We start from the raw sequence: 23,712 nt of genomic DNA on the forward strand, positions 1-23,712 counted from the left end.
CAGACTTGTCCCTCAGGTACTTCCAGCCCTCTTCCTTTCTGAACCCCCACCTTAAGGTGCTCAGAAGGAGGGTCTGACCCATGTGATACTTACACATAGTCCTGTTTTGGTGAAGTTCAGGACCAACATCTTCTCTGAGAAACTTTCAGGTGGGTCACAGTGTATCTGCAAGAAAGCCCAGGATGGAGGTTGAGGCCGGGGGCTGCAGGTTCAGGCCCGTCTTAATGCAAAGGGCACCTGGTGAGGAACCGAGACACGGAAGGCGCGAGGGGAAGCAACTGGACCAGCCTGAATCCAGTAGAGACACAGGCATAAAGAATGGAGGGTCCCAGCAGAATCTTTCATCTAAGACGGAGATCTAACATCCTGTTTCCCTTCTTTCCTACAATTACCCTGTCATGTGGCACAGTTGGGGTGGGAGAGGGGTGGACGTCTTGGGGGACAGCTGAAGTGAACCGAGCGCTGGAGTCTGAAGACGCCCCAATGGAAGGCAGGGCCTCAGGGCTGGAGGCAGAGGTTGTGGGCTGGAAAATGTCCGGGGACAGGCTCCCGCTGGCGGGGGTAGGGTTCTCAATGTCGTTGGGCTTCTGGCTGGTGTTCTGTTCCTGTCCTGGAAAGGGGTCCACTGGTACTATACCTGGAGGGGTTGGGGAAGAACAAGGGACAGGGGATCAGTGCCAAAGGCAAACAGTCGTTCCTGGTCTAGAGACATTCCTCTTAAATAGAATGCCTATCTCGTAGACAGGCAGAGGATAGGGGAGGAGGGAGATGGGGGCCATTGGTTACACTGATGAAGGGGGTTATTCTTTTTTATAAGTGAAACCCAACTACAAACATGTTTGTAATCATGGTGCTTAAATAAAGATATTACTATTAAAAACATAGACATTTCTCTGGGTAAGGACATGACAGCAAGCTAGGTAAACTGAGGCACCTACTCATATTCCTCCCCACAACTCTCAGAAGATACCACGATCCAGGAACAAAAGGAAACTGAGGCTCAAAAGGGCTCTGCTGGCAGCAGCAACTACAAACTATATGTTTGTAGTTGGGTTTCAGTTATTAAAAAAAACAAACACCCCCTTCACCAGTGAAACCTTCCCATAACCAATGCCTCTCATCTCCTCCTCCCCTATCCCTGCCTGTATTTGAAACAGACAATCTATTTCTCGAATTCATTACTATTGTGATAGTTGTTAGTGTCAGCGACTTTTTAAATGAACATAATAGGTTAAAAAATACTTTAGAAAGTGGGGAGCGTGGGCTGAAGTGAGATAGTACAGTGGTAGGGTATTTGCCTTCAGCTGAACTGGGCTCAATCTCCAGCATCTCATATGGTTCCCTGAGCCTGCCAAGAGTAACCCCTGTCACTGCTGGGGTTACCAAAAAAATTAACAAAAAAAGTGGGGGAGCAGAGAACTGGAGCCAAAGCACAGCAGGAAAAGTGCATGCATTGTATATGGTCGACCAGGGTTCAATCTTCAACATCTCCATCTGGTTCTCCATGTCTGTCAGGAGTCGTGCAGAGCCAGGAGTAAGCCCTGAGCATCACCAGGTGTGACCCTCCCAAAAAAGTGGAGGACAAGAAAGATGTACAGTGAGAGGGGCCTTTGTCTTGCACCCAGGTTCGATCACTAACATCCTATATGGTCCCCTGAGCCTGCCAGAAATGAATGCTGAGCACAGAGCCAACAGTGCTGACCACTATCAAGTGTGGTCCAAATAACAAAACTAAACAAAAATTGCTTCATGTGTGTAATAGTGTGTCAAGCCTGTGACAAGGGACATGAGGTCTGCTAAAATGAAGCACAGGGGCCAATGAGATAGTGCAGCAGGTAGGGTATGCATCCTGGGTTTGATCCTTGACATCCAAGATGGCCTCCCAAGCACCACCCAGAGTAATTACTAAATACAGAGCCAGGAGTGACCCCTGTGCATGTGTGACCCCCAAACAAAACAAAACAAAACAAAAAAATGAGCACTGCAGACCACACAGAACAAGGATGAGAAACCCAGAGACTTCTAGCCCTCACCCCCATACAGCCCCAGAATTGTGAGCTTGTCCCTAAGCATAGCACAGGACGCTAATGGCTCCCAGGCCACAAGACCCCTGGGAAGGGGGGTCCTCCACTGCCTTTTGCCTTGGGGACACGGCATAAAAGTGGTGTGGCACGGTGGACTCAGAGAGCATCTCCAGGAGCTTTTCACTGAAAACCCCAAAAGGCCTACTCACTTGATGCATTAAGGGATCCAGAGGTGGGACCTGCCACAGGGCCGGGTTCACTGGAAGCTGTAGTCCTTTGGCCCCCGTCCTCAGGCACACTGCTGGGGGTCTCGGTGTCATTGGAGGCCAGGCTGGTGGAGGCAGGATGTGCAGTAGGGGTGTTGGAGGTGTGGTTCACGCCTAAAGGGGGAGTCGTCGCCGGGTCTCCTGCCTGGGTGGCTGAGACAGTGCTTACACTTGGGCCTCCGCCTTGGCTGCTGGTGGTGTCTGTCTTGGAGACTGGGGTGGGCGGATGCACATCCTGATCTGGGTCCTGGGGGACAGCAGCAGGGCCTGCAGATGAGCTGCTAGTGGTGGTGGCTTTCTCTATAGGGAGATCAGGCCCTGAAGCAGAGCTGGGCTGGGTGGGGGCTGGTCCCGTTACAGATACGCTGTCACTCTTTTCTGCATCACTGGGGGACGGGGCTGTAACCAAGCTCTCTTTGACCATGGCTGGATCTTTATCAGGATCATTACCAGTTCCCCCACTGGTATCAGCTCCTGCAGCAGCAGCAGCCCCAGTATCTGAACTGGCACTTGTGGCATCTGCATCAGCACTGACACTAGGCTTGGCATCAGCACCAGGACTCATAGAAGGATCCACAGCACCTGTGTTGGCATTAGCACTGGGTTTTGTGGGGTCTGCATCAGCATTGGCTCCAGCATTGACTCCAACATTAGCCCCAGTATTAACTCCAGGATCAGCTCCCGTAACTGCTCCAGCATTGGCTCCAGCATCAGCTTCAGTAGTAGCTTTAGGGATTGCTGCCTTCGGTTGCTCTTCAGAATGACCATCTATGCTTGATGGATCTGATGACGGGATTACTGTTTAAGGAGACAACAGAAAACCATATTAGGGCACTCCAAGCTTCTAGCACTCCCTAAGGGGCCTCATTCTCATCCCAGTCATTTGCACTGCAGGAAGCCTGTATCCTTATGAAAGAGACAGCCCAGAGAGAGAGAATTCAGGAAAACTGCAGAACGGGGTGTTGTGGGATGAATTTCTGACCCTCCCAGGGCCCGGGGTACATCTTCCATGGTCATCCCAGAAAGACCACTTCTGCTTCCTCTCTCCTGTCCTCAGTCATACCCACGCACAGACCCTATTGTGGTGATGAAGACCAGCTCTGTCCTTTTAGCATCATCTAAAAGGAGCGGAAACACAGCAGCGAGGGGGACCCATAGCTACAGAGGTGTACTGGGGAGACACTGGAAAGGGATGACCCTGCACCAGGTAAGGGAAGAGAGATTCTGAATCCATGGTTCTATATTGTTCAGATGGAGAAGAGGCGACACAGTCGAGATGATTTTGGAGGAGCCAAAGCAACAGTACAGCCTTAGATAAGGTGTTTGCCTTACACGCAGCCAACCTGGGGCTTGCAACCCAGCATATGGTCCCCAAATCTGCCAAAAGTGACTCCTGAGTACAGAGCCAGGAGTAATTCTCGAGCACAGGCAGGTGTGACCCCAAAACAAAACAAAACCAAACAAAAGAGACTATTTTGGAGTGAGACTCAACTGGAGGAAGCACTGCTTGCCTTGCCCAAGAATGGGCTTTGACGAGTTGGACTGGCCTCAGTTGACAGATGCCACTTGCTCTCCCAGCCTCCCACGTGAGCACTAGGCCACTGACACGTGGGATGCAGTGGTGACAGGCACACTGGACCCAGGCCAGGACACTGGCGCAAGTGAGACAAGCCAAGGAGCCCCGGCTCCAAACCACAGAGCACAGAGCTCAGCCCTGATAGCAGCGCTGACTCCTTAGCCTGTTCCACAGTAAAACACGACTCAAATGTGAAGCCTAGAAATATGGGTCCTCTGGAGGAACAGTGGCCCAGAATCCACTGCTGTGCCGATATATGTGTGGGTAGGGGTGGGGGGTATTCACATGTGCAAATGCATTCACTCACATATGTACAATACACATATGCTCTCATGAACTCTAACATAAACACTCTCATATCCTTCCACATACCCCCCACACTAACATTGTTACAAACACACATCTACACTCAGATGCATACTTACACACTCTAAAATATACACTCGTGTACACACTAACACATACATTCACACACATACATTCACTCTAACACACACGAAATCAAACATTTCGTTGCAAAGCAGAAAGTTGTATCGTTGGGTCTTTTTGTAACTGACAGTAGATCATTACTTAGAATCCTGCAAGAATTATAGGACTATAATATTTTATGAAATCTTTTTTGTTGTTGTTGCTTGTGGGGGGCACATTTAGTGGTGCTTAGGGGCTATTCCTAGTGTGGTGCTCAGGGATCACTCCCAGCAGTGCTCTGAGAAACCACATGTTGCTGAGAACTAAAAAACCTCTTCTGTGCAAAACTTGCACATTAGCCGATTCTACAGAATCCTGCAGAGAAGTTGGAGTACTAATACCAGACTCTTCTAAACTCATAACAAAAGTCCAATGTAGTAGGAGGCCAGTTAGAGTCTAACCCAGGCAAGGTTTACACGCTGAAAAATTTCTGCTACCACAGACAGCTCAATGAGCTGTCACATGCAAAGCAAGATTTGATCCTCAATATGGCATGATCCTTTGAGCACTACCTAGACTCTAGACTCTAGCCACTAGAGACTCCCAGATCATGTCCCTAAGCACCACTAGAGTAGACCAAAAACATGGGGGGGGGGGGATATCTTCAAAAAATCTGTTGTGCATGGTTACATATAACAAGGCTATGTATGTTGGGGAAATGTGTCATCATAATTACTTCTCAGGTTGAATTTATGAAGTTTTCCCAGAGATTTTTTTTGGGGGGGAGGTTTCAGTTTTTGGACCACACCCGGTGATGCTAAGGGGTTACTCCTGGCTATGCACTCAGAAATCACTCCTGGCTTGGGGGACTGTATGGGATGCCAGGGGTTCGAACCGCAGTCTGTCCTAGGTCAGCCAAGTGCAAGGCCTATCACTATACCAAGTGCAAGGCCTATCGCCCTATCACTGCACCACAGCTCTGGTTCCACCTAGAGATTTTTGACACACTGTTAACTCAAACAACTACAGTTAAGTTGGTAGACCCATACCAAGTGACCAACATCTTTTACTTAGCATGTTTTTTGAGATTCCTCTTGGTGCCCAAATGAGGCTCAGCCTGATTCCTTTTGACTTCTATGGGATGGTTTTTGAAAGGAGAGAACACCTTTGAGTTTAACCATCTCCATCAGAGTTTCAGTTGATTCCACTTTGGAGCCATCTAGAAGATTGTGTCGGAAATCTTTGTGCATGGAGTTCTAGCAGACAAGCTCCCCAGGAACAGGTGGTGACTCCATTTAGCCTTTGAGGAATTGTCAAATGTTTCCCAAAGGGGCTGGAGAGATTGCATGGAGGTCGGTGGTTCGAATCCTGGCATCCCATATGGTCCCTTGAGCCTGCCAGGAGCATTTTCTGAGCATAGAGCCAGGAGTAACCCCTGAGCGCTGCCGAATGTGACCCAAACAAACAAACAAACAAAAACAACAACAACAAAAATGTTTCCCAAAGTGGCTGCACCAGATTCCATGCCCACTTGCCATGCTGTAGTTCTGACTTTTAGCATCCCCACTAACTACCATTATTTTTTTTCATTATACCCCATCCAGGCGACATTTGGGACTTGGAGAAAGTGCTGAAATGCAGGAATAGAGGCTAGAGAGATAGTACAAAGAACAGGGTACTTGGCGCTGAAGCAATAGCACAGCGGTAGGGCATTTGCCTTGCAGGTGGCTGATTCAGGATGGACGGTGGTTCGAATCCTGGCATCCCATATAGTTCCCCGATGCCTGCCAAGAGCAATTTCTGAGTGTAGAGCCAGAAGTAATCCTGAGTGTTGCTGGGTGTGACCCCTCCCCCAAAAAAGAATACATGGTCTAGTGGATGGAGCAGCAGGTAGGGCACTTGCCCTGCACAAGATCAACCCAGGTTCAAGACCCAGCAATCCATTTGGTCCCCTGATCCCCACCAGGAGCAATCCCTAAGCACAGTCAGGAGTAAGCCTGAGCATTACCAGATGTGGCCCAAAAACAAAAATTTTAAGCATCCATAAAAAAAGAGAAAGAAAAGAGCATGATGAAAAGAAAAGAAAGAAAAAAAATGTAACAGCTGGGGGCCAGAGTGATTAATACAGCAAATAGGGTGTTTACCTTAAAAGGAGCCCACACAGGTTCAATTCCTAGCATCCCATTAGGTCTCAGGAGTAATGCCAGAAATGATTCCTGAGTGCAGTGCCAGGAGAAATCCCTGGGCATGGCCAGGTGTGACCCAAAAACCAAAACAAAGAAAAATATATGATCTAAAAGGAGAAAAAAAATCTGCAAAGAGAGATACAGGTGGCAAATTAGTAGATAGGTAGATAGGTAGGTAGGTAGGCAGGCAGGCAGACAGACAGATAGTAGATAGAAGACAGACAGACAGACAGATTGACAGATAGCTAAAGCTCACTCTTACTCATTAGGCAAATACTGATATATGTTCAAATGCAAAGCAGGAATTCTCATCTACTACCAGTGGTAATACAAATAGTACAGTTACTTGGGAAAAGTTTTTAGCAGTTTCTTTTATGGCATTATCATATGGACCTAGAAATTTAATTCTCGGTTTGCCCAGAAAACTGAAAAGCGCTTATGTAAATATATGTAGCAACTTTATTTGCAAAACTGCCCACAAATGGAAACAATCAAAATATTCTGCAGTAGGGGCTGCAGTAGAGCAATAATACAGCATTAGAGCACTTGACTTGCAGATAGCTGACCTGAGACATCAGAATCCCAGATGGTCCCCCAAGCCTACCAGGAACAATTTCTGAGCACAGAGCCAGTAATAAATAATCTAGAAGGGGAAAAAAATCTGCAAAGAGAGCTACAGGTGGCAAATTAGTTGATAGGTAGGTAGTGCCACCAGGTGTGCCCCCCCCCCAAAAAAAAGATATTCTGCAGTAATTGAATGGATAAAATACTGTGGTACATCCATGCAATAATGATTTAGCAATAATGAGAACTACTGCAGATTTCATAGTGTTTATATAATATGGAAGAGACAATAAAAACTACAGGATACAAAACTGCAGATACTACGTGGTAGAAGCAACTGACTTGACAGTGGAACTATTATATGAGGAATTGGGGTGATAGATAAAAGACTACATTGGCTGAAACCCATCAAACAATATATACCTGCCAAAATTTAACTTTGTTTAATGCAAATTGGGGGGGGGGACTGATTACTGAGATACAAGGGAAATTCCAGAACATATTGGAAACCAGGAAAATAAATTTAACTTTGCTACATTGCTGGTTACAGTAAAAAAAAAAAATAATTGTTCAAAGTAACTGGGAAAATATTTTCCACTGGAAACTGAAAAGCAAAAGACAATGAGACTATATAAACAGCATACTTTAAAGATCAAAGTGCTTCTCACAAGGGTCTTATTTAGGGCTTCTTGTCCTCTAGGTTTAGTGATTCTATAACTAATAATTGATAAATACCACAAGCCATGTTTCTCATCTTGGAGAAAAAAATCATAGATAAGCAAGGTGGAGAGCAGGTAAAGGGAACCTCATGAGGCTTGAGAGAAACATCATTAAAAGGGGCCTGAGAGATAGTACAGCAGGTATGGAGCTTGCCTTGTATGCAGCTGATCTGGATTCTATCCCCCAGCACCCCATCTGATTCCCCAAATTTACAAGGAGGGAACCTGGGGAGCAGAGCCAGGAGTAAGCCCTGAGCATTGCTGGATGTGGCCCAAAAACCAAAGGAAAAGAAAGAGGGAACACTCTGAACGCATGTTTTTAGAAAGACAGAGAGAAATGGATCAAAACAATGCTTTGTGTATGTACATGAGTCCCTGAATACGTTCTCAAGAGCTGTCTAGGAGCGATCAAAAGCAGAGACAAGGCCAACAGAAGCCAGGATGCCCAACTGTTCTCTAATCATGCCAACGAGGGCTCCTGGGAGCAATGGCTCAATTAGTGCTGACAGAGAGAAACAGCCAAGATAAGCCTGGAACATCCTGTAATGCCAGAAAGCAAGGAAGAGCACAAAGAAGAAAAAGAGCCTAGTAAGTTCCAAAGACACAGGAACCAACTGCGAAAAGGTTGCAGTATTCAAAACCTACAATCTGGGAAGCAGCCAAGCCGACCACGTCATGGGGCTGGAGCCCAGGCTGATGGACAGATAAATGCTCAAGTACATCAGTATGGGGGAAATCAGTGTTAAATAGAATTCCCCCCCCCCCAAATAGTAGCTTGTTGGATCAGAGAGATAGTGCAGCTGGTAGGGTGTCTGCAATCAACCTGGGTTCAATCTTCATCATCCCCATGTGGTCCCTTGAGCAATGCCAGGAATAATTCCTCAGTGCAGAGCCAGGAGTAAGTCCTGAGCACTACCGGGTATGACAGAGAAACAACAAAAATGGTAGATTTTTGAGATTCTCACTTATCAGGGAGGAAGGCTATGTGTTGATCAACCCTTGAGTGATGGCTGAGCAAGAATCTCTTCTACTAGTGTGTAAAGAGACAAGAGTAGAATGAGGATATAGCATAAAAGTAAAGTGTCTGCCCTCTGTAGGGGCCAACCCTGGTTCATCCCTGCTACCACTACACGATTCCCTGAACACAGCCAGGAATGACAACATCCAAGCACAAAGCCAGGAGTAGTCCCCAAGCATTGCTGGGTGTGGAGCTCATTCATTCCACAATGAAGCCAGGCCAATCATCACCTTACCCACAAGCAGGGTAACATCCCAAATGATAACTCATGACCAGCAACAAATTCTCATGTCCCCTGATAAGCTAGATGAGGACCCATCCTCTGCTTTCTCCTTTCCAATAATACAGAAAAGCATCAGGTGCACTCACACTGAATCAAGGACTATCTACGAAAGAATCAGCCAGTACCCTTGGTTCCTTTGTAGGGTGCAGGGATTGAACCCAGGGTCACATGCACACAAATTCAGGCACTCTACCATGGAACCACAACTCTGGCTCCTCAATCTGTCTTTAGAACTAGCCGATTAGTCTAAAAGACCATCAGAAGACCAGGAGAGACTAGAGACTAGAAGGATGAAAGATGGAAGCACAGAATATTCTGAAACCAAAAAGCACCTAAGCGGAAACGCTGGTGAAATATGAAGGAAATCTGTGGCATAATTAACAGTGTTACACCAGTGTTAATTGTTCTATTGTAATGGATATACTATAGGTCATGAGATAATAAGATCATGAAAAGGGGAATGGAAAGATAGTTATAAGCTTGCTAGCATCCAACTGACATTTGATTCCCAGGCATCACATGGTCCCCTAAGCACTACTGGGTGCATCCTAGAGCCCCTGAGCACCAGCAGGGTGATTTAGGTCTACCTGGCACTGCAGGGCCCTAAGCAGCACCATGTCCTCAGGTCCTTACACTGAAATGCAGACCCTTGAGCCCAAAAGGTCTGGTGGGCCCCAACCCTCCTAAACACCAATCTGGAAGTCTTTCCATTTTTAAAATAAAATAACGAAGTATGTCTGCATGTGGCATAAGTCCTTTTGATCCCTGACACTGTGGAGATCTGGGAATAGCCCTAGATCACTGACAGGGTGTAACCCCACCCTACCCACATCCAAAAATAAAATAAGAGAAACTTGGAAAAAAGGCAGACAGGACTCTTATCATCTGCAATAATACCATTCTTTCCTATAATTGAAAATAATTTCAAAGTAAAAATTAAAGGGTCAGTGGTAGACCACCAGCTTAACATGTACAATGCCCTAAGTTTGGTCCTAGTACCCCATTAGCACCACCCCTAGGGGGTGGGGGGGGAATCTAATAAAGTAAAAATAAAATCACTCAGGGGCTGGAGAGATAGCATGGAGGTAAGGTGTTTGCCTTGCATGCAGAAGAATGGTGGTTCGAATCCGAGCATCACATATGGTCCTCTGAGCCTGCCAGGAGTGATTTCTGAGTGCAGAGCCAGGAGTAACCCCTGAGCACTGCCTGGTGTGACCCAAAAACAAAAGCAAAAAAAAAAAAATCACTCAAACGATTAAAAATCGCTAGAGAACCCAGGAAGTAAAGCCTTCTATGTGGTAGTCACTTGGGGAAACTAATCCTAATTCAATCCCTGGCACCACCTGAGCACCGCCAAATGTCACTCCTGAACACTAAGCAAGGAACAGTCCCTGAGTATGGGTACCTACTGGCCCCTCTGAAAGAAAAAAAATAAAACAACACAGGATCAGAGAGTCTGGGGTGGGCTAAGTCATAAGCCTTGTGTGTACCTGACCAGATTTGATCTCTGACATCATCTACTGTCCTGAACATCACTGGATATAATCCTGGAGTTTGCCAGGCACTTCTGGGGGACCCTAGTGGTCTCTAGCCAAAAGGACCCAAGCAGTATCTCAATTTCTAGCCTCCCACTGAATCATCAACTCGGTTGGTTCGATTCGAAATCTAATTGAGAATTGCCGGAAGGCCCCCAAAACCCCCCAAAAGAGAAACATAAAAAAGAACCAGAAATTAGCTACAACATGTGCAGTTATGTTTTCTTACTTGTAAGAAAAAGCCATCTGACAGAAAAAGAAATAGGCAAAAAACATTAAACAGATACTTTGCAGGGAAAAAAATAGCACAGAAATGATTGAATAACAAAAACTATGCTCGTGATTGGAAGAAATGCAGAAATGAATAACAATGATCACTTTCTACCTGTCAGATTGACAACATTTGGGGGTGGGGAGAGTACCTGGGTAATGTAGGAGTGAATGAACCCAAGAGTCCTGAATTTCATGCCAGATGATCCCTACCTTTGAGGAATCTACCCAATCCCTGGCACCACTTTTTAAAAATGGATAAGAAAAGGTAGCAAGCCAGGGAGATGTGCAAACCAGTCTAAACACACTGGAATTTGGAACTTTTTCTCAGGTGAAACACTTTACCTGTTTCTCAACTCCAACTCCCAATTTTCCCCAGGGAGATGTGGCACCCAGGCTGCAGAATGCCTTTAGAAAGAGCACCGGCTCCTTTTTTTCATACTGGCCCATCTTGTTGACAGCAATGAGGATAATAAGCAAGGTCTGGTATGATCACACACTTCCGTGCACAGCACTGCCTGTCAGCAGACAGGCACTGCATTAAGTAACACAGGCAACATCTTGATACTCTGCAGCTTCTGGAAATTCAGTCAACAGTGGACTGGGCTGGAAAGACAGTCCAGAGATTTAGGCACTTGCCCTGCCTGCAGTTGACCTAGGTTTGAATCTCCAACACCATATATGGTCTCTTGAGCATCATCAGGAGTGACCCCTGAGGTTTTTGTTTGTTTTTTGTTTTTGTTTTTGGGCCACACCCGGTGGCGCTCAGGGGTTACTCCTGGCTCTCTGCTCAGAAGTCGCCCTTTGCAGGCACGGGGGACCATATGATGCCGGGATTCAGACCACCGTAGATCCTAAGTTGGCTGCTTGCACGGCAAATGCCCTACCGCTGAGCTATCTCTCTGGCCCCAATCCCTGAGTATTGCTGGCTGTGGTCCCCAAACAAACGAAACCAAAATTCCATCTGACTGCAATAGTAGCATCTGTACTGAACATGCACAGGTTCTTCTCCTTGTCATTATTCTTCGTGTAGTATGACAGCACTTTCCATGTAATCTGGAGATGACCTAAAGCGTGTGAATATGCATTGGCTCATGTGGACACAACTCTGTGTTCTAAGAACTATCACACAAGGGACCAGAACAATAGTACGCAATAGGACATTTGCTTTGAATATGGTCAACTAACTGGGTTTGATCCTCGAACCCTAGGAGGTTCCCCAAATCCACCTAGAGTAATTCCCTGAATGAATAGCCAAAAGTAAGCGCTGAGTACTACTAGGCGTGGCCCCAAAATAAAACAAAACAAAAACTACCTAGCACACAGCACCCATGAGTCCCCCACTCAGTATCTCTGTGGGTCCTGGAACCAGTCCCATGTGAGTACAACTATGTAAATGGTCTCAATACAAAGTGGCCATCTACTCTAGGCGACATAACATGAACCAGCACAAATCTACAATGAAAGACAACACTTGTTCAACGGATTATGACTACTCTAAAATGATACTAAATAAAAGAACAAGGATATTTACATTTAGAAATAAGACATGTTCCTGCAATGTTTTTTTGTTTGTTTTTGTTTTTTGAGGGGCCACACCCAGTGGTGCTCAGGGGCCACTCCTAGATCTATGCTCAGAAATCGCTCCTGGCTTGCTCAGGGGACTGTGGGATGCCAGGGATCAATCAGGGTTGGTCCCAGGTCAGCCGTGTGCAAGGTAAATGGCCTACCACTGTGCTATTGCTCTTGTTGCATGATTCTATAATTTATAGAGATTTTGACATGTTTTACATGGAAACTACTTCTAGGAACATGCAATAGGGGCTTCTAATAGTTTCTCAGACAGGGAACAGCTGATAGAGTCAGATGATGATAATGAAACAAAAATCCTGGTAACTTCCATTTGCAATTTATTTATTTATTTTCATTTTTGGGTCACACCTGGCTGTGCTCAGGGGTTACTCCTGGCTCTATGCTCCGAAACCACTCCTGGCAGGCGTGGTGGACCTTATGGGATGCCAGGATTCGAACCACCATCCTTCTGCATGCAAGGCAAATGCACCACCTCCATGCTATCTCTCAGGCCCTCATTTGCAATTTCTATAAAACTGTGCAGGACCCGCTGACAGGTGAAGTGAATGCAGAAAAGGAAGAGATGTATGTGTACAGATAACTTAGGTTATGAAGATGAGTAGAGAAAGATGAACAGTCATCAGGGGGAAATAGTATAGGTAAGAAAGTTTTGCTTTGGTTTCCTTCCTTCCTTCCTTCCTTCCTTCCTTCCTTCCTTCCTTCGTTCCTTCCTTCCTTCTTCTTTCCTTCCTCCCTCCCTCCCTCCCTCCCTCCCTCCCTTCTTTCCTTTCTTTATTTATCATTCTTTCTTTTCATTTCTTTTGTCTTTCTCATTTTCAGGGGTCAAATGGCAAGACTTGTCCTAGACCTCTAGGTCACACCTCCAGCCCTTGCTTTTCTTTTTATAGAGGACAGAGAGCTGCTAAGAATGCTCTTTTGGGTTCAGATTCCTCTGACACTGAGTTCTTTATTTATATATATGTATTTAGTTAAGCACCATGATTACAAACATTTTTGTAGTTGGGTTTCAGTCATAACAAATACAGCCCCCTTCACCAGTGCCACCTTCCCGCCACCAATGCTCCCCTTGCCCTCCTCTCCCACCCCCGTCTGTTTTTGAGATAGGCATTCTATTTCTCTCACTCACTACCATTATCATGCTAGTTGTTGGTATAGTTATTTCTCTAACTGCACTCACCATTCTTTGTGGTAAGCTTCATATCGTAGTGAGAGAGAGTCAATCCTTCCAGCCCTCACTCTATTGTCTCTGGGTATTATTGCATGCTTTTATTTTTCTTAAATACCACAGATGAGTAGTATTCTGTTTCTAGCTCTCTCCCTCTGACTCATTTCACTCAGCATAATAGTTTCCATGTCCATCCATGTATAGGAAAATTTCCTAACTTCATTTATCCCAACAGCTGCATAGTATTCCATTGTGTATATGTACCACAGTTTCTTTAGCCATTCATCTGTTGTCGGACATCCGGGTTGTTTCCAGATTCTGGCTATTATAAATAGCACTGCAATGAATACAGGTGTGCAGAAGGCATTTTTGTATGGTATCACTGAATTCTTAAGATGAAGACAGAAGGAGTATACATCTGCTGATCCCCTTCCACCACATAAGACCACTTTTGAGGCTGAAGGAAACAAATGGAAACAGACATAAAGGCATTTGCATTTTGGGTGAGGGCCAAGAAAATTTCCACTGCGTGGTGAGTTTCCTCACCCAAATCTGCTATGTCAATACAGATGCCTATAGAGTAGGTGAGGGAGAGAAATGTGGGTAGGAGAGGGTAGAAAATGCTCATCTTGGAAATAGAAAGTGAGCCTTATAGATTCTAGAAGCCTTCTAGAGATGTGATTCTCTAGAATGGAAGTGATAGTACAGTAGGTAGGGCACTTGTCTTGAAGCAGCAAACCCAGTTCAATCTCCTGCATACCAAAGGGTCTCCCAAGCCCCACTAGAAGTAATTCCTGAGTGCAGGGCCTGAGCAAAAAAACAAAGGGACACTTTTTTCAAAAGCATGAGAAGGGACAGTGGGTTTTAATAAAACCCTCATTGTGGAAGCCAGTTCCAAACAACACTTGAATAGGTTGGGAAGGTGAAAGAAGAATTTCCCCTTCTTACAGCTGCCCACATGTTTCTGTTGCTGCTGCTAAGAGGTCTGTGCTGGGAAAATAAAAAGTGCCCAGCTCTGGGCAGGCTAAATTTGGGAATCAGAACTGACCATTCTGCCTTGCATGCGCTAACCTAGGACGGACCATAGTTTGATCCCCCAGCGTCCCCCAAGCCAGGAGTGATTTCTGAGTGCATAGCCAGGAGTAATCCCTGAGCGTCACCAGGTGTGGCCCTAAAACAAACCAAAAAAAAAAAAAGAAAAGAACTGACTACAAACCCTATCAGTCAGTCCATAGGCTCTTACCAAGGTCAGGTGCTGGCTAGAGGCAGCATGGAAACATGGAGGCAGTGGGGTCAGAGAGACAACAAGGAGGTTAGCTGCAAGTCTGTTTGGGCCACCCCTGGGTGACCCCCCTAAACACCACCAGGAACCATCCCTGAGCACAGAACTAAGGGTGGCTTCTGCACACCCTCCCAAATAGGGTTTGGCCAGTGAGAGAAAATAAGGGTGGGGAGAGGGGCTTTAGGGTGTTTGTAAGAGCATGTTGGCTGGGCCAACAGAAGGACGAGTTCTGGTTCTGATTCTAGTTTGGGGCCACACCTTGTGGATCTTAGATGCATCCTTTTGGTCATAAAGCTTGCAAAGTGAGTGCTCAGCCCTCAGAGACACTACTCTGGGTCCCGCACGGGTATGTGTGAGGTGATCTGAGCCACCCCACAACCCCTTAGGAGGAGCATGCTGTCCCCACCTTCCACAATGGCCTGCTTCCTCCCAGCCCTGGGCAGAGCAGGGCCTGACTCCAGACTATTAATAGCCGAAGGAAACTGGAAAGAATGCCCCAGGAAGAGGGTGTGTGGAAGGAGGGGGCTCTGGTACTGCACACTGGGAGTGGGGGCAACCAGGGCAGGGAGGGGACAGTGAAAGGGCAGAAGGCAGCAGTGGGGAGCATAGTCTTCCTCCTGAGGAGCATAGCCCTGAGGTCTGAGCCTGTCATCCTGAAAATAGCTTTGTGGTGTGGACCTGGTGGTTCTGGAGCTCCCCGACAGAGAGATGTGTTCCCCAAGTACAAAAGTGTGTCCACAGGCCTGTCTGCTCACCAGCCATGTGGGAAGTCTGTCCAGGCTGTCCACCTCGGGCTCCTACCCTAACTTGAAAAGTCTCAATGTTAGGGACTGGAGAGATGGTACAATGGGCAGGGCCCTTGCCTTACACACAACAGGTTCAATCCCCTGCATCCATATGGTCCCTCAAGTACCACCAGGAGTGATCCCTGAGCACAGGGTTAAAAGTAATCCATGAGGAGGTGGAGAGATAGCATGGAGGTAAGGCGTTTGTCTTTCATGCAGAAGTTCGGTGGTTCGAATCCCGTCAGAAGTAACCCCTGAGCGCTGCCGGGTGTGGCCACAAAACAAAACAAAACAAAACAAAAAAGTAATCCCTGAGCACAACAGGGTGTATGTCTCCCAAAAAGATTCAATGTTAGTAGCCCCACCACTCTGCAGCTGGGGTCTTTGGCCTCCCTCATGGGTCTCAGATGCATAGTGGGTCTCAGATTCCCATAGTTCAGAGAGATCCTTATAAGGGCTCTCACTTTCAGCCTGCCTTCCCAAGGGCTTAACTTCCTCTGGGTTAGCTAACCCACTAAGAAGCCTACTGGGTGTGGTCTCCCTTGGCTCCATCGGGGTTCCATTCCTAGAGGCTGTTTACTCTGCTGTTCTACTCTAGGATCTTGTTAGTTCTAGGTCGAACCTTTATGAAAACCTGCTCCCTTCTGTGTCTGTAAGGAAGTCAGACCACAGCAGGCGGACACCTGCCTGACAGGCAGCCAGTCCAGGTCCGATTCAACGGCTCCAAATATGTCCCTCAAGAGCAGTGCTTCTCAATTATTTTCTATCATGTCCCCCTAGGAAGAAAAAAACATTTTTCGCGCCACCCCCACCCCGTGTGACTGTAAATAGTATCTTAGTTTGTTATGACAGTGTTTGCCGAGGTCAAATGCACCCCCCTTTTACAGAGCCTCGTGCCCCCCCTGGGGGGCATGCCCCACTATTTGAGAAGCACTGATCAAGAGTAAGCCCTGGGCACAATGGGAGTGGCCCCCAAACCAAAAAATGGAGCGGGTGGTAAAAGGAAGAAAGTCAGAGGCCGGAGAGATAGCATGGAGGTAGGGGTTTGCCTTGCATACAGAAGGACAGTGGTTCGAATCCCGGTATCCCATATGTCCCCTGAGCCTGCCAGGAGTCATTTGAATAACCCCTGAGAGCTGCCGGGTGTGACCCAAAAACCAAAAAAAATGAAAAGAAAAAGGTACTGGGAGCCAGCAATGGAGCACAGCAGTCGAACCCAGGACTTGCATGTGTGAGGGCCTGGATTTGATCTCTCTCTCTCTCTCTCTCTCTCTCTCTCTCTCTCTCTCTCTCTCTCTCTCTCTCTCACACACACACACACACACACACACCCCACTCCAACACTCATAAAACTCACACGCATTCTCAGTCTCTCACTTATTCATACATACACACATTCACACTCACACTTTCATGCACTCAATCTTAATTAACACACATACACACACACACACATACACACACACACACACACACACACACACACACACACACACACACACACACACACACACACACCCAAGGAGAGAGCACTTAGAAATCATGCAGGCGCCGGAGATATAGCATGAATGTAAAGGCATCTGCCTTGCATGCAGAAGGACAGTGGTTCAAATCCCGGCATCCCATTTGGTCCCCTGAGCCGGCCAGGAGCGATTTCTGAGCGGAGAGCCAGGAGTAACTCCTGAGCGCTAAAAAACTAAAAAAAAAAAAAAAAAAAAAAAAAGAAAAAGAAAAAATAGAAATCATGCAGGAGGTTCCAGCTTGATCCACCTCATCAAATATAAGGTCTCCTGAGCACCATCAAGACCTCCCTGTGGACACTGAGCCCCCAGAGGTAGCCCCTAAGTACCACTGGATATGGCCTGAAAATAAAACCAAACCCCAAATCCCCTCAAAGCCACCTCTTCTAAGGTCCAAACCAGGCAGAGGGTGGGGGCTTGAGCTGACACAAAGGTATGGGTGGGCCAGAGGTGGCACAAATATGATCCCGGAGCCCTGACAGAAGTGAGCCCTGAGCACTGCCAGTGTGACCCAAAAGTAAACAGAAAGGTAAAAACAGGAGCTGGGGGCCAGAGAGATAGCACAGCGGTAGGGCGTTTGCCTTAGATGCAGAAAGACAGTGGTTCAAATCCCGGCATCCCATATGGTCCCCCGAGACTGCCAGGAGCGATTTCTGAGAGTAGAGCCAGGAGTAACCCCTAGGTATTGGCCGGGTGTGATTCAAAAACCAAAAAAAAAAAAAGAACTCATCGCAGCGGGAAGGGCTGAGTGCCTGCTGATTCCTGCTGTGTTCCCATGCACCGTGCCAGGGATTCCAGGGACAACTTGAGGGTGGGGGTGGGATGAGAGGTGGGGGAGGTGGGGGGGTCAGAGGACAGCACCAGGACAAAGCCTATGCTTTGAAGTGGATGAGCTGGAATCTTCCTGGGAAGGAAGAGGAAGAAGCAACCTCAAGCGGGCAGCCCCAGGAAGAACTTCCTTACCTCCCACAGAAGGTTGAGAATACCAGCAGGGAGTAGCGGGGGGCCGTTGGGGTGAGCCTGGTCAACAACCCCAAACCTCAGTGTCTTCAGAAGGAATGTACCCTTCTAAGAGACCTGTATTAGGTGTCAGGGTCACATGTAGGGGATAAAGGGGGACAGGAAAAAGAGGTGACCCCTGTGTGTACCAGGAGAAAAAAAAGCCTAATTAGAGGCTAACTGGAGGGTCATATGCTATCAAGACCCAGACTGACTTGGATTTGCAGAGGGCTTTTCTGTGGCCTCTCACTGGATGTGGAAAAAATTCCAGAAGATTCTGGGCTAAAGAATACAAGTGACAAATGGTTCACTGGAGCTGAAGTGATAGCACATCTGTAGGCCATTTGCCTTGCACACTGCCAGCCTAGGACGGACCTGGGATTGATCCCCAGCATCCCATATGGTCCCCTGAGTCTGCCAGGAGAGACTTCTGAGCACAGAGCAAGAAGTAAACCCTGAGCGCTGCTGTGTGTGGCCCAACCCCCCCCCCCCAAATGTTCACTGACCTCTTCCCAATTGGAGCATATCAGAGAGTGGAAGATGGATTTATTCCCAGGACCATGAAACCCTAGACTGAGAGTGGTGGGTGGGGAGGTTAGTGCTCATTCTGGGGCTACCATGCCCTGCCCTACTATCACAGTCTAAAAGACTGTAAGCACTTGTAAATTTTTGTACTTTGCAGGAGCCATACTTAGCAGTGCTCAGGGTAACTTACTCCTGGTTCTGAATTTAGGGGATCATAAGGGATGCCGGGGATGGAACCCAGGTTGGCCATGTGCAAAGTGTCCTACCCGCTGTACATTTCCCCGTATTTTTGGTCTATGGTCACAGTTATTCATGTCAACAGAGGCTGAAAGCTACCCAGGCCAGTGCAGAAAAACTGAGTTGAGGTGTCCGGGTTAAACCAGGCTTACAGGGCCCGGAGAGATAGCACAGCGGCGTTTGCCTTACAAGCAGCCGATCCAGAACCAAAGGTGGTTGGTTCGAATCCCAGTGTCCCATATGGTCCTCCGTGCCTGCCAGGAGCTATTTCTGAGCAGACAGCCATTTCTGAGCAGACAGCTATTTCTGAGCAGACAGACCCCTGAGCAATGCCGGGTGTGGCCCAAAAAAAAAAAAAAAAAACCCAGGCTTACAAACAGCTAAGCTGCAGCCAACCACCTCCCATCTCCCGCTACCCCACCCAATTTATTTATTGGTTTAGGAGAAACAAAACATATAAAAATATCTGTCTAAAGTTTCCACGTGATTGGTAGAAACCTAGAATTGGTTTGATTTCAATTTATTTTACTTTGAGCCAGAGTAATAGCACAGTGGCAGGGCATTTGACTTGCATGCAGACGACCCAAGATGAACTCAAATTCAATCCCATATGGTCCCCCAAGCCTGTCAGGAACGATTTCTGAGCGCAGAGCTGGGAGTAATCCCTGAGCACCACTGAGTGTGGCCCAAAAACGACAAAAACTGTTTTATTTTACTTTATGGAGAAAGAGTTGGGCCACAGGTAGCAGTGCTCAGGGCTTGCTCCTGGCTCTGTACTCAGGGATTTCTCCTGGTACCCAGGGGTTCAGGGATTGAACCAAAGTGGACCATGTCCAAGGCAAGTGCCTTACCCCCTAAACAGTTCTCCTCTGTGGTGGTCCTGAAGAGACCCCAGGAATCACCAATATTAGGGATTCATATTCGTGTGCAACTCATACAACCAAGGCAGATGCTCAGCTGTCTCTCCCACAAAAGCAAAGTCAAAAAAAGCATGAACATGGAGCCATAGTTCAAGTGGCAGAGAGCATGCCTCTTGTATCAGAATCTGCCCTTGGCCACCACATCCCACCACGTCCAGCACTGCAGGTTGGGGCCCCAAGCACCCCCTTCCAAGAACCTAGCAAGGGAGTTTTGGAGAGGGAGTTCAAAATGCTGAATCACAGGCTTTGCAAGCGAGAACCCCGATTGGATCCTCAGCATAGCAAGATCTCCCAAGCATCATTGAAATGACCCCCCCCACCCACTATACTGAGACAAAAAACCAAAAGATTGAAAGTGAAAATTGCTTCAAAAACCTAAATGCGGGGCCGGAGACATAGCATGGAGGTAGGGCATTTGCCTTGCATGCAGAAGGACGGTGATTCGAATCCCGGCATCCCATATGGTCCCCTGAGTCTGCCAGGAGCGATTTCTGAGCGTAGAGCCAGGAGTAGCCCTTGAGCGCTGCCAGGTGTGACCCAAAAACCAAAAAACAAACAATCAAAAAAAAAAAAAAAAACCTAAATGCATGGGCCCAAAAGATATCACAGCGGTAGGCCATTTGCCTTGCACCCGGGTTTGATCCCCGGCATCCCATATGGTCTCCAGAGCCTGCCAGAAGTGATTTCTGAATGCAAAGCCAGGAGTAACTCGTGAGCACCATCAGGTGTGCTCCTAAAATTTAAAAAAATGCAAAAACCTAAGTGCATCACACCAATAGGCATGGGGGATGGCGTGGATGGGGTGCAACATAACATTATCCCCAGCTCCCAGCCATCTACAGGAGAAGAGGCCCAGATACACAGAACTGAGCTGTTTAGCTAGGCCATTTTCTTGTGACCCTGCAGGGCATGAAGCAGTGAAACAGGAGACCAGTCTGAACTGGGCATACAGCACTGACCCCCTCTCAGATGTTCTCCTGGCCTGCCAGCTGTCTCTCTCCACCTGGGAGTCACAGGGACCTGGAAGAAATGGGAAGGGGGGTGTTCCAGATATGCCCTCTACGTGCTCCCCTACATGCCAGCTTGGACCAAATTCCCCCAAGGCAGCTGTGAAGACCTCTGCAGAGGCCAGAGCAGGCAGCTTTGGTACATGGGTGCCTCTGGTGCTAACAAGGTAGAGGTCCACATAGGCAGAACCCAGAAGAAAGGGCTCGGTCTCACCAGAAAGCTTCTCTATTTCTTTCCATCACTCATTATCTCTGCTGCTGCTGCTGCTGCTGCTGCTGCTGCTGCTGTGTTGTGTATATAAATATTTTAGGGGATTAGTATGTTACTGACCCTAACCTGATTGGTGATTGTGCCCTACCCTAGGGTGTGACCTGGCATTCTGTCTCCACCCTAGGGTAGTACCTGATTCTGCTTCCACCATTGGTTGGTATCTGATCCCACCATTGGGTGGTACATGATTCTGGGGGATAAAAACAAGGGTCTGTGGAAGGCGAGGGGCTTTTTGCTGAAACTGAGGCTGAGTCTTTGGACTTCAGTCTTGTCCACCGAATAAAGCTAATATTTCCACAAGCCTGACTGTCTGCGAGCTGTTTACCCGCCATTTCACCTCAGAACCGTCGGCTAGACAAGGTGGCAGATGCGTGCTCCGAAGCTGGAAGAGAAAAGCCTCATCCTCCATCCCTCCATCAGTCAACCTCTTCAGGGGCTGACTTGCAACACTGCTGCTGCTGCTGTGCTGGCACAGGGAGGAACAGAGCCTGGAGCTCAGCCTCAAGACTCTGCCACCCTGCCAGGCCCTAGTGGTCTCATCTAGCCCCACTTTTACCTCACAAGACTCCTCAGCCTTGGCCTATCGCCTGCCTTGGTGGCACAGAGGGCATGCATGCCTAAATCTTGGCAGTTGTAACAGATTGGGGGAAGAGGGGAACCAGCCTCCTGAAAGCAATTCCCTTTGCAGGGCCTCCTAATCCCCTGGCCCAGTGCTGAGCATGTGAATCCTGATCTGTCTGGCCAGGCACAGTGCCCAGGGGAGTCAGGAGCAATGCCCAGTGACTGACTGACCCCTCTTGTCTGCCAGGAAGGGCTCCTGTGTAGAGGCACAAAGGCCATGTCGGAAGATCAGCACCAAGGTTGAGGAGGCCTCAGATTGGCCTCAGGTCAGTGTCTCAGACCCACAGGGGTCCCTAGTGAACCCGAGGTTCACTTGAGAGGCCCTTCTCTTGGGATCTTAGGACAAAAGGAACACTAGACAGAAGGCTGGGAGAGGGCTCAACAGGCTGTGGCTTTGCATGCAAGATCCATGGGTTCAGCAGCCAGCACCACAAGGCAGGTGTGACCTTAAACCCAATTACAGCGGTTAGGGCACTTGCCTTGCACACAGCCAACCCAGGTTCATTCCCTGGCATCTCATATAGTTTCAGTATGGAGAAGTAGCCCTAAGTATTGCTGGGTATGTCCCCCAAACCAAAACGAAACAAAACAATAAAATAGGATTATGCAACAGTATTAGGATTTGGAGAATGTCAAAATCCTAGAAATATGGGGTGGGGTTGTGGCTGGATGGAGAACTGAACTGTTCACTCACCCCCCCTACCCCCCCTATGGACAGGAGACCCAGGATCTATGCAGAGGAACAGGAGCAGGCTGCAGAAAGGTGGGCACAGGCCTATGAGTACAACCTGAGAGCAGGAGCAGTTTCTCTACCAGCACAAGGGTGCAGCTGAGAATCAGCGTGCACCATGGCCCTGTTCTGTGTGCTAGACCCAGAAGGCTGAGCTGACGTGCCCTGTGGTCCCATCCACGCCCCAGGCCCACCCTGTCCAGCAGTGATGTTCGGCTGCCCAGAGGTCTGCAAGTGGCACAGGCTAAACACTGCTGGTCTGCCACCATGGGGAGAGCTGCGGGTCTTGCACCATAGAAGGGCAGGTGCATCCTCGGGGAACAAAGTTGAAGGCAGCTGTTATGGAGGAGACTCTGGGGGACAGGGAAGATGGGGGTATGGCCATGGGGGAGGGATTGCCAGAAGCCAGAACTGTGTGGAATACCCCCACCACCAGCTCACCTAGCATTCCTTCCATAATTCCCTTCACGTTGCTGGAAAACAACCTGGGAAATCTTTTCCCAAGGGAGCAGGCTGGCACTTCCATGCCACAGCCGCCTCCCGTGAAAATAACCAGATGTGGACGGGGCTGTGCCCAAGAGCTGCTGCCAAGGACCCAGGCAAACAAGGGCGGCAGCCGAGGGTGGCGAGGGCAGTGTCGGTCCAGCGAGCCTGGCCTGTCTGTTTCCCACGGAGAGAGCCAGCACTGGCCTTCCCAACTCCAGGGTGCAGTAGGGAGGGTTTCTCCCCACTTCCATGAGTAGCACCTGCATCCTCCATGTAGTAGGAGCTCCACTAGGTGGTCGTGTGTGTGTGTGTGTGTGTGTGTGTGTGTGTGTGTGTACGTGGGTGTTGGGTGGTGAGTGGTGTGTGTGTGTATGTGTGTGTGTGTGTGTGTGTGTGTGTGTGTGTGTGTGTACGTGGGTGGTGAGTGGTGAGTGGTGGGAACCTCCCTGAGTCTGCACACAGGGACCCCCAGGCAGGAAAGAGGAGAAAAATAAAATTGGCTGTCCTCCATGCAGTGAGACACTTGATTTCTGGGGTGTTGGAGTAAGGGAGGCATGGGGCCAGTGGGGGCTAGGGTGCTGCCTAGAAGAACAAACAAAGCTCCTAAATGAATAGGGTGAAACAATCAACAGAGGGGGTGCACCGCCGCCCCCCAGGCCTGTGTGGAAAGTTAAAAGCCGCCACGTTCCTTTCAAACAAAGCCAAGTCGCCTCGTGTTTGAG

The 23,712-nt window shown here is 48.1% G+C and overlaps 1 protein-coding gene across 1 annotated transcript in view; it reads right to left on the bottom strand.

The window, feature by feature from the left end:
* PODXL (podocalyxin like) overlaps nt 1-23,712 on the bottom strand; it is a 39,297-nt gene that overhangs the window by 4,194 nt on the left and 11,391 nt on the right. The window contains exons 2-6 of the mRNA XM_049781701.1: nt 5,440-5,530; nt 3,358-3,408; nt 2,234-3,088; nt 393-658; nt 94-165 (exon numbers count right to left, since the gene is read on the bottom strand). Coding sequence (XP_049637658.1) covers nt 94-165; nt 393-658; nt 2,234-3,088; nt 3,358-3,408; nt 5,440-5,530 — 1,335 coding nt within the window. The remainder of the gene's footprint in view (nt 1-93; nt 166-392; nt 659-2,233; nt 3,089-3,357; nt 3,409-5,439; nt 5,531-23,712) is intronic.

This window comes from Suncus etruscus, chromosome 1 (genome assembly GCF_024139225.1).
Source record: "Suncus etruscus isolate mSunEtr1 chromosome 1, mSunEtr1.pri.cur, whole genome shotgun sequence".
Classification (NCBI taxonomy): Eukaryota; Metazoa; Chordata; class Mammalia; order Eulipotyphla; family Soricidae; genus Suncus; species Suncus etruscus.